The sequence below is a fragment of the Carcharhinus amblyrhynchos genome, unplaced genomic scaffold (assembly GCF_965287045.1).
Source record: "Carcharhinus amblyrhynchos unplaced genomic scaffold, sCarAmb.v2.hapA scaffold_37, whole genome shotgun sequence".
NCBI lineage: Eukaryota > Metazoa > Chordata > Chondrichthyes > Carcharhiniformes > Carcharhinidae > Carcharhinus > Carcharhinus amblyrhynchos.
In genome coordinates this window covers 5,895,476-5,905,383 of record NW_027649778.1, presented here as the reverse complement: position 1 = coordinate 5,905,383, position 9,908 = coordinate 5,895,476, and the positions used below count along the sequence as shown (strand labels likewise).

The 9,908-nt window shown below is 45.7% G+C and overlaps 1 protein-coding gene across 1 annotated transcript; it reads left to right on the top strand.

Annotated features, from left to right (window-relative positions):
• The first annotated feature begins 397 nt into the window (after nucleotides 1–397).
• Nucleotides 398–5,035, top strand: LOC145362130 (acidic phospholipase A2-like). The gene is made up of 4 exons (XM_080218188.1): nucleotides 398–443; nucleotides 1,422–1,590; nucleotides 2,855–2,958; nucleotides 4,893–5,035. The coding sequence occupies exons 1-4, from the start codon at nucleotides 398–400 to the stop codon at nucleotides 5,033–5,035; spliced, it is 462 nt and encodes a 153-aa protein (XP_080074314.1).
• Nucleotides 5,036–9,908: the final 4,873 nt, after the last annotated feature.

Genomic DNA, 9,908 nt, shown 5'->3' with positions numbered 1-9,908 from the left:
GTTCACCAGATCCTCAATCTCATTTGTTTACTTGACAACCCGGTCAGTAAATTTGCTCACTGATATATATCAGGATATCATTGATCTGACTGTTGTGGTTAAATAAATTAGACTGGGAATTGTGGTGAACAATAAGTACACTTTTACTTTCCAGATATCTTCAATGCCAAGTAAGTTAGTCAATGAAACCAAGCGCATCTGCACCACCCAATGACAACAGCTTCTTCAAACATCTCCCTCCTTGGGTCACGGTGAGAATTGGAATGAGTGCCCAATGGGGTTGGAAGCCTATTTACATTTGCGAAGCAAATATTGGTTGTAACCACCCCCGGAGCAGAATAAAAGAGACAGAGCCCTGAGGAGACAATCATCCATCTCTGAAAGGAATCGAGAAGTCATGAAGTCCCCGAAACTCATTGTGACCCTCCTCATCGTGCTCGGAGGTAAGTGATCAATTGGAGATCTCAGGGATGTGCTGGAGGAGTGCAGGTAATATCAAATGAAACAACGCCCAAAAACTGGGCATGATTCGGAACAGATAAACTGTCAGTGACAAAGAAGGTTAATGGAAATGTGAATAGCTGTCCTAGGAGTGTTTGACAGTGTAGAGAGAGATTTACTCTGTATCTAACCCCGTGCTGTACCTGTCCTGACAGTATGTGAAGGGGATAGTGTAGAGGGAGCTTTCCTCTGTGTCAAACCCCGTGCTGTACCTGCTCTGGGTGAGTTTGATGGGAACAGAGTCGAGGGAGCTTTATTCTGAATCTAAACCTGTGCTCTGCCTGTCCTGGGATTGTTTGTTGGGGGACAGTGCAGAGGGTTCTTCACTGTGCATCTAACACCGTGCTGTACCTGTCCTGGGAGTGTTTGATGGGGGACAGTGTGGAGGGAGGTTTACTCCAAATCTAACCCCTTGTTCTATCTGTCCAATGACTATTTGACGAGGATCAGTGCAGAGGGAGCTTTACTCTGTATCTAACCCCATTCTGTACCTGTCCTGGGAGAGTTTGATGAGGCACAGTGCCAAGAGAGCTTTACTCTATGCAGTACCCTGTGCTGTGCCTGTTCTAGGATTGTTTGATGTTGGGACTGTGAAATTCTCTGGCGTAGGGAATGCTTGGTGTGAGTATTATTGATGGCTTTAAGGAGAAGCTCGGTAAGTACATGAGGGAGAAAGGAATGGAAAGCTTTGCTGGTTGGGTTGGATGAAAATGGATGAGAGGAGCCTGGTGTGGGACAGACACAGCCATGGATTGTTGGGCCGAATGGCCTGTTTGTGAGACACAATTTCCGTTAAATTCACAAATATTCTTCTGCAGGTTGTTCTGGTTTTTGGATTCCGCGTGTTGTTAAATTGTCCTCATGCTGGCTCTGATTCCGGGCTTTCTGATACAGTAATTTATTCTGTTGTCCCCTCGTAGCAATGTGGATCCCTGGACAGGACGCTACCATTGAACGGAAAAAATTCAACGACTTCAGACGTGTTCTTGAGTGCACCAAAACAAAGTTCAATATAAGGCAATTGGTCAAGTATGGCTGTTTCTGTGCACTTGGAGGGAATGGCAACCAGTCAGTGGATGCAGTTGACAGGTAAAATAAAAGAATTGCGGTGTAAAGAAATACTCTCTGTGAAGCCAAAATGCAAGTGTTTGCGCTGATTGAGAAACAGCAATGTCTTGCTCTGGGGCAAAGCAGAGTGAAGACGTTTCTTAGAAGGCCAGAACTTGCTTCTGTGTAATCCTTCCCACTGCCTCCAGGCAGAGTAACTGCTTCAGTGATGAAAGATTTTTCAAGTGTGATCACTGTGGTACGGTCAAAGCCAATTTAGACACAGCTTGTGCTCCACACCCCCTCCCCTTTAACCCACCCCTTATGTGTCAGCAAACCCCATTCAAGCCCCTCTCTGGGTGAGCTGCACCCTCCCAATCAGAATCTCCTGCAGTGGATATACTGGGACCGACCCCCCCACCCCAACAAGAAACATTCCCCCCCGGCAAGGCCAAACTTTTCTCTCTCCTGATTGGTTCAACATTCAGTGTCCTGATTGGCAATTCCACCCCAGTGGCACCATTGGCTCATCAGGCATCCCATAGAAGTGGTTAACAGGTGAGGCACTGGTTTGGAGGAGTTACTGGGGGTAATTGATAGGGGGTTATTGGAGTAATTTATGAAAAGCTTCTGACTGTCTGTGCCCCTCATAATTTTGCAGACCTCCATCAGTTCTCCCTTTAGCCTCCATCTTTCCAGTTAATTGGATCCTAGTTTATTCAACCTCTCCTCATCGTCAACACCCTGGAGACCAGGCAACATCCTGGTGAACCTTCTTTGCCCTCTCTCCCAAAGCTTCCACATCCTTCCTTGTCATGTTTGTCTTGAGCTGGATGCGATGTTCTTTCACAAAATATCGGTTTGATGATGTAGATGCGAAGAATAATTGTCCATATTCATCGACTATTCATGATACCACCTCCCAACTCCAAACATCCCTCCTCCAAGTTCCCATTGGTCCATTCTCGGGGTGCCCAACCTTTCCAGACCAATTGGAAAGTGAACAGACTCTTTGTCATCTGATTGGATGCTTTTTTGAGAAACAGTTTCTCCCTCCCACCCCCCACTTTATCCCCAATAAACAAATGTGTTGAAACAAAAGAGGAAAACCCCCCCTGCAGCAATGACCTTATTCCATCAGTTCAAGGGAATGAGTTCCCTGAGGATTAATCTTTCATTCCTGAAAACTCCAAGGACAACCCGATCTGAGGCTGGGTTGGAATTATTCAGCCTCTGGCTGAGTTTCATTCTCACCAAGGGAAAACTTCAATCTGAAATGTTATCTCCTGTTTGTCCACCTGTTTAGATGTTGCCAAGTGCGTGATGACTGTTACGTTGAAGCCAAGAAAATTGAGTGCTCTGAGGAGATCGCACCGTACCCTTTTACCCTTTTGACCAGGATGTTGTCTGGTCTGGAGGGTATTAACTATGAGGAGAGGTTGGAGAAACTCGGGTTTGTTCTCACTGGCACGACGGAGGTTGAGGGGTGACCTGATGGGAGGTTTACAAGATTACGAGCAGCGTGGACAGAGTGGATAGTCAGATGCTCTTTCCTAGGGTAGAAAGGTCAAAGATCATAAATCATAGAACCCTACTGTGCAGAAAGAGGCCCTTCAGCCCATCGAGTCTGCACCGAACACAATCCCACCCAGACCCATATCCCTACATGTTATACCCACTAATCCCTCTAACCTACACATCCCTGGATACTAAGGGGCAATTTCTTAGCATGACCAATCAGCCTAACCCGCACATCTTTGGACTGTGGGAGGAAACCAGAGCACCCAGAGGAAACACATACAGACACGAGGAGAATGTGCAAACTCCACACAGACACTGACCTGAGCTAGGAATCGAACCCAGGACCCTGGAGCTGTGAAGCAGCAGTGCTAACCACTGTGCTACCCGTGACACCCAGTATTAGGCGACATAGGTTTAAGGTTTCGAGGCGAGTTTTTTTTGCAGAGAGGGTGGTGAATGCCTGGAACCAGGGAGCAGGTACGATAACAGCATTTAAAGGGCATCTAGACAAATACATGAATAGGATTGGAATGGAAGGATACAGACTCTCTAAGTGCTTAGGGTTTTAGTTTAAGCAGGCATCATGGTCGGCACAGGCTTGAAGGGCCGAAGGGCCTGTTTCCGTGCTGTACTGTTTTTTTGTTCCGGGATCAGTGCTGGGACCTTTGCTGTTTGTAATATATATTAATGATTTGGAAGAAAATGTAACTGGTTTGATTAGTAAGTTTGCGGACAACCTAAATGTTGGTGGATTTGTGGATAGCGATGGGGACCATCAGAGGATATAGCAGGATATAAATCAGTTGGAGGTTTGGGCGGAGAGATGGCAGATGCCGTTTAATCCAGACAAATGTGAGTTAATGTATTTTGGAAGGTCTAATACAGATAGGAAATATACAGTAAATGGCAGAACCCTTAGGAGTATTAATAGGCAGAGGGATCTGGGTGTACAGGTACACAGGTCACTGAAAGTGGCAATGCAGGTGGAGAAGGTAGTCAAGAAGGCAGAGAGCATGCATGCCTTCATTGGCCGGGATATTGAGGTTAAAAATTGGCAAGTCATGTTGACGCTTTGTAGAACCCTAGTCAGGCCACATTTGGAATATAGTGTTCTATTCTTGTTGCCACACTACCAGAAGGATGTGGAGGCTTTGGAGAGGGTACAGAAAACATTTATCAGCATGTTCCCTGGTATGGAGGGTATTAGTTACGAGGAGAGGTTGGAGAAACTTGGTTTGTTCTCATTGGAGCGACGGAGGTTGAGGGGAGACCTGATAGAAGTCTAAAGATTGTGAGAGGCATGGACAGAATGGATAGTCAGAAGCTTTTCCCAGGGTTGAAGAGTCAATTACTAAGGAGCCTAGGTTTAAGGTGTGAGGGCAAGGTTTGAAAGAGAAGTACAAGGCGGATTTTTTTACACAGGGAGTAGTGGGTGCCTGGAACTCGTTACCGAGGGAGATAGGGAAGCGATATGGTAGTGACTTTTAAGGGGTGTCTTGACAAATACATGAATAGGATGGGAATAGAAGGATACGGTCCCCGGAAGGGTAGGGGGTTTTAGTTCAGTTGGGCAGCATAGTCGGTGCAGGCTTGGAGGGCCGAAGGGCCTGTTCCTGTGCTGTAATTTTCTTTGCTCTTTGTTCTATTAAGGAACCAACAAAAATAAAGGATTTAACAACATTGCAAAATCTCACACATTTAACCCCCATCCACCACATTAGTACGTACATTAACGCATGTATATTCGAGTGCATATATCCACATATACATCACAGTGCGTACTTTAGTTTGTGTACACTTCGTTGTTGTCCACTCTTTTTCAGCTGATACGTGGTCAACAAGTTCAACCTGTGGAAAGAAAGTGTGCAGTTGTGATGTGGAAGCTGCTCTGTGCTTCAAGAAACACAGCGACAAATTGAACAGTAAGTTTGTGGGCTATGACCAAAAGCAATGCAAGACCATCTGATAACCCCAGCTTGCAATGAAGCGATAGTGATGGGACTAGGAGCCACATTGACAAGCGTCTCTCCAATTGAATATTCCGGGGGTGATTGATAGGATTTCTCTCTCACCGTCTCACTGATTTCTAATTCCTCACCGAGTGTCTCTCATGTCGACGTTTTGTTGCTCTTTTACCTTTTAATCTGTTTGAAATGTACTTTGCAATTCTAGTGAAATAAACCACACTGATTGAAGCATGCAATGCTGGGAGTTGCAGCGTTTGTTAATTACTGATACAGGAACCATTCTGGATGGTCAGGGTGCCGAGGAGAGATGAACAATTCCAGCAGGTGCAGGCAATTCCACTGAAGGCAGAGAGACAAAACAGAATGTGCAAAGATCGGAGAATGAGGGGCAATGTGGATCATCATCACCATTTCAATTCTCACAAACCCGCCCAGAAATACCCAGTCACGGTTTGTCCATCGAATTGACACATTCTCAGATGTCATTGTGAATTACACAGCACACACCTTCAGCTCTCTCCCACTCACACACACCTAAAGCTATAACGCAGCGAGATTAACACCTCCCCCAAAACCCACCAGACTATCCCACGGTAAAGGTCCTTTCAGACAATATTCCTCACACATTCCTCATCTATGAGGGAATGTATTAGTTACTGAAGGTACAGATCCTCATTGGGGTCAACTTGACAAAGTGCTGACTCTCACTGGGATACAGTTCCTGAAGGTGCTGACTCTCACTGGGATACAGTTCCTGAAGGTGCTGACTCTCACTGGGATACAGTTCCTGACCGTGCTGACTCTCACTGGGATACAGTTCCTGAAGGTGCTGACTCTCACTGGGATACAGTTCCTGAAGGTGCTGACTCTCACTGGGATACAGTTCCTGAAGGTGCTGACTCTCACTGGAATACAGTTCCTGAAGGTGCTGACCCTCACTGGGATACAGTTCCTGAAGGTGCTGACTCTCACTGGAATACAGTTCCTGAAGGTGCTGACTCTCACTGGGATACAGTTCCTGAAGGTGCTGACTCTCACTGGATACAGTTCCTGACCGTGCTGACTCTCACTGGGATACAGTTCCTGAAGGTGCTGACTCTCACTGGGATACAGTTCCTGAAGGTGCTGACTCTCACATGGATACAGTTCCTGAAGGTGCTGACTCTCACTGGGATACAGTTCCTGAAGGTGCTGACTCTCACTGGGATACAGTTCCTGAAGATGCTGACTCTCACTGGGATACAGTTCCTACCAGGACCGGTACAGCATGGGGTTAGATACAGAGTAAAGCTCCCTCTACACTGTCCCCATCAAACTCTCCCAGGACAGATATTCACATTTCCTTTAACCTTCTTTCTCACTGACAGTTTATCTGTTCTGAATCATGCCCAGTTTTTGGGTGTTCCTTCATTTGATATTACCCGCACTCCTCCAGCACATCCCTGAGGTCTCCAGTTGATCACTTACCTCCAAGCACGATGAGGAGGATCACAATGAGTTTCAGGGACTCCATGATTTCTCGATTCCTTCCAGAGATGGATGATTGTCTCTTCGGGGCTCTGTCTCTTGTATTCTGCTCTGGGGGCGGTTACAATCCGTATTTATTGAGCAAATGCAAATAGGCTTCCAAACCCATTGAGCACTCATTCCAATTTTCACCGTGATCCAAGGAGGGAGATGTTTGAAGAAGCTGTTGTCATTGGGTGGTGCAGATGCGCTTGGTTTCATTGACTAACTTACTTGGAAGTGTTATCTGAGGAGTGTCACCCAGTTTCCTCCCACAGTCCAAAGATGTGCAGGTTAGGTGGATTGGCCATGCTAAATTGCCCCTTAGTGTCCAAAGATGTGTGGGTTAGGTGGATTAGCCATGCTATGCCCTGTAGTGTCCCAGATGTTTAGGTTTGGTGGTTTGGCCATGCTAAATTGCCCCTTAGTGTATCAGATGTGTAGGTTAGCTGGATTTGGCATGCTCAATTGCCCCTTAATGTTGGAGAGATTATGAGGGCAAATACATGGGGTTACGGTGATAGAGCATGGATGGAATTGTTGTCAATGCAGACTCAATGGGCTGAATGGCCTCTTTCTTCACTGTAGTGATTCATAGGTATTGCACTTTGATTTTGGCTTTGGGGAGAGCATTAGATGATTCACTCCAGATATGATTCAAGTGACCCACTGGGGAGCTTCAATCAAAACAAACTTTATTTAAGAACTCAGTTAAAAGATAATTTAAAAAATGCAGCATAACCTTTACCAATTGCAAGAACCAACTATGACTATCTTAAGAGCTAAGTACGCTGTTCCAAATCAAAGGACACCCACAAACATACGCCCCTTTCTCAGCTTGATACAAACAAAAGCAAGTATGCTGCCGTGATGCTGCTTTGTAACCTGTACTGTGAATTGGTCCTTTGACATGTTGGCTCATAACTGAGACTTCCCAATCCTGAAACTTTCAGCATACCTCAAGTTAGAGATACTGCTTGATCTGGCTTCTAGCCAGACAGTAGAATTTTCATTTCAGAGACAGAGAGAGAGAGAGAGAAGACTGCTTTCAGTCTGCAGTCCAAACAGCTGCTGACAAAAATGAAACTAAAACCTTAAACTTGACCGTCCACAGGGTTGGGTGGGTTGGCCATGCTAAATTGCCCCTTAGTGTCAGGGGCATTAACAGGGACAACGGGGATAAGGCCTGGCTTGGATTGTTGCTGATGTAGACTCGATGGGCTGAATGGCTTCCTTCGGCACTGTTGGAGTTCTGTGTTTGGGGTGGCATGGTAACACAGTGGTTAGCACTGCCACTTCACAGCGCCAGGGACCTGGGCTCAATTCCCAGCTTGGGTCACTGTTTGTACGTTCTCCCTATGTCTACGTGGGTTTCCTCCAGGTGCTCCGGTTTCCTCCCACAATCTGAAAGACGTGCTGGTTGGGTGCATTGACCCGAACAGGCACTGGAGTGTGGCAACTAGGGGAATTTCACAGTTACTTCATTGCAGTGTTAATGTAAGCCTTACTTGTGACTAATAAATAAACTTTTTCCTCCGGGCGCTCCAGTTTCCTTCCACAGTCCAAAGATGTGCAGGTTAGGTGCATTGGCTGTGCAAAATTGCCCCTTAGTGGGGAAAAAACTGTCCATACAGGCGTCACCTGACCTGTCAATCATGCTCCACAATAATTCCAAAAGGGTCATAAAACTCCAAGACACTACATTCAGCCCAGGTTAAAAATTAACAAGATACCCATTATAATTCTTCAGTAACAATCAGAGGACATCGTCTCAGATAGCACAGTAACAAAAAACATGAGGCTTGCTTGAAAAAACTTCAGAGAAACATAATGAAAACACATATCTTAAAGGCACAGTATCGTCACAAGACACATCAGGGAAATCTCCATTTAAAAATGATAGGAGTATTTGGCACTGTTTAGAGCCTATTTATTAGTGTCACAAATAGACTTACGTTAACACTGCAATGAAGTTACTGTGAAAATCCACACAACCGGCACCTGTTCAGGGAGAATTTAGCACGGCCAATGCACCAAACCTGCACATCTTTCAGACTGTAGGAGGAAACCAGAGCGCCCAGAGGAAACTCACGCAGACACGGGGAGAACGTGCAGATTCGGCACAGACAGTGACCCAAGCCGAGAATCAAACCCAAGTCGCTGTCATAGTGAGGCAGCAGTGCTAACCACTGTGCCACCGTGCCACCCATGATAGTCAGAGGTTTTTTTCCCCAGGATGGAATTGTTGATTACATGGGAGAACAGATTCAAACAACAACCTCTGGATTAAACATTCCCATTTCAGTCGTTCACTGCTGGCACATATGGTGAGTCCATCCAAAAGTCTGATAACAGCAGGGAAGTTCTTGAGTCACCTGGTATGTGTTTTCAGACTGTTTTATCTTGATGGAAAAAGGTGGAAGAGAGAATGACCACGGTGTGTGGGACCCTTAATTGTGCTGGCTGCTTTTCCAAGGCAGAGGGAAGTGTAAATGGAGTGAATGGATGGGCAGTTGGTTTGTGTGATGGACTGAGCAACATTCACGATCCTTTGTAGTTTTTTGTAGCGTTTGTCAGAGCAGGGACCATATCAAGCTGTGATACATCTGCTTTCTATGCTACGTCTGTAAAAATTAGTGAGTGTCATAGTGGACATGTTGAGTGTCCTTAGTCTTCTGAGAAAATAGAGGCATTGATGGGCTTTCTTAACTATAGCATGGGTGTGGAGGGACCAGGACAGGTATATTAGATTGTACAGCAGAATGTGGGCATATTAGACTGTAAAGCAGAATGTGGGTATATTACATTGTGCAGCAGACTGTGGGTATATTAGATTGAACAGCGCAATGTGGGTATATTAGATTGTACAGCAGAATCTGGGTATATTAGATTGTAGAGCAGAATGTGGGTATATTAGATTGTACAGCAGACTGTGGGTATATTAGATTGTGCAGCCGAATGAGGGTATATTGTGCAGCGGAGTGTGGGTATGTTAGATTGTGCAGCAGAGTGTGGGTATATTAGATTGTACAGCAGACTGTGGGTATATTAGATTGTGCAGCCGAATGAGGGTATATTATATTGTGCAGCAGAGTGTGGGTATATTAGATTGTGCAGCAGAGTGTGGGTATATTAGATTGTACAGCAGAATGTGGGTATATTAGATTGTGCAGCAGAATGTGGGTGTACTAGATTGTGCAGAAGACTGTGGGTATATTGTGTTGTGGAGCAGAATGTGGGTATATTATGGTGTGGAGCAGAGTCTGGGATTCTCTGGCAGACAAGGGGAAATCCCCTCTGTTTGCCACTTGATGACGTCACACCCCTGGTGCTGACGTTCCCGTCTGGCGACGTCACCCAGGTGCG

Bases quoted from the DNA above. Each gene is read 5' to 3' on its own strand.
- LOC145362130 (XM_080218188.1), top strand. From the start codon at position 398: ATGAAGTCCCCGAAACTCATTGTGACCCTCCTCATCGTGCTCGGAG. The intron at 1,591-2,854 runs GTAAAATAAAAG...CCACCTGTTTAG, and splicing joins TCAGTGGATGCAGTTGACAG to ATGTTGCCAAGTGCGTGATG. The intron at 2,959-4,892 runs GTCTGGAGGGTA...ACTCTTTTTCAG, and splicing joins TTTGACCAGGATGTTGTCTG to CTGATACGTGGTCAACAAGT.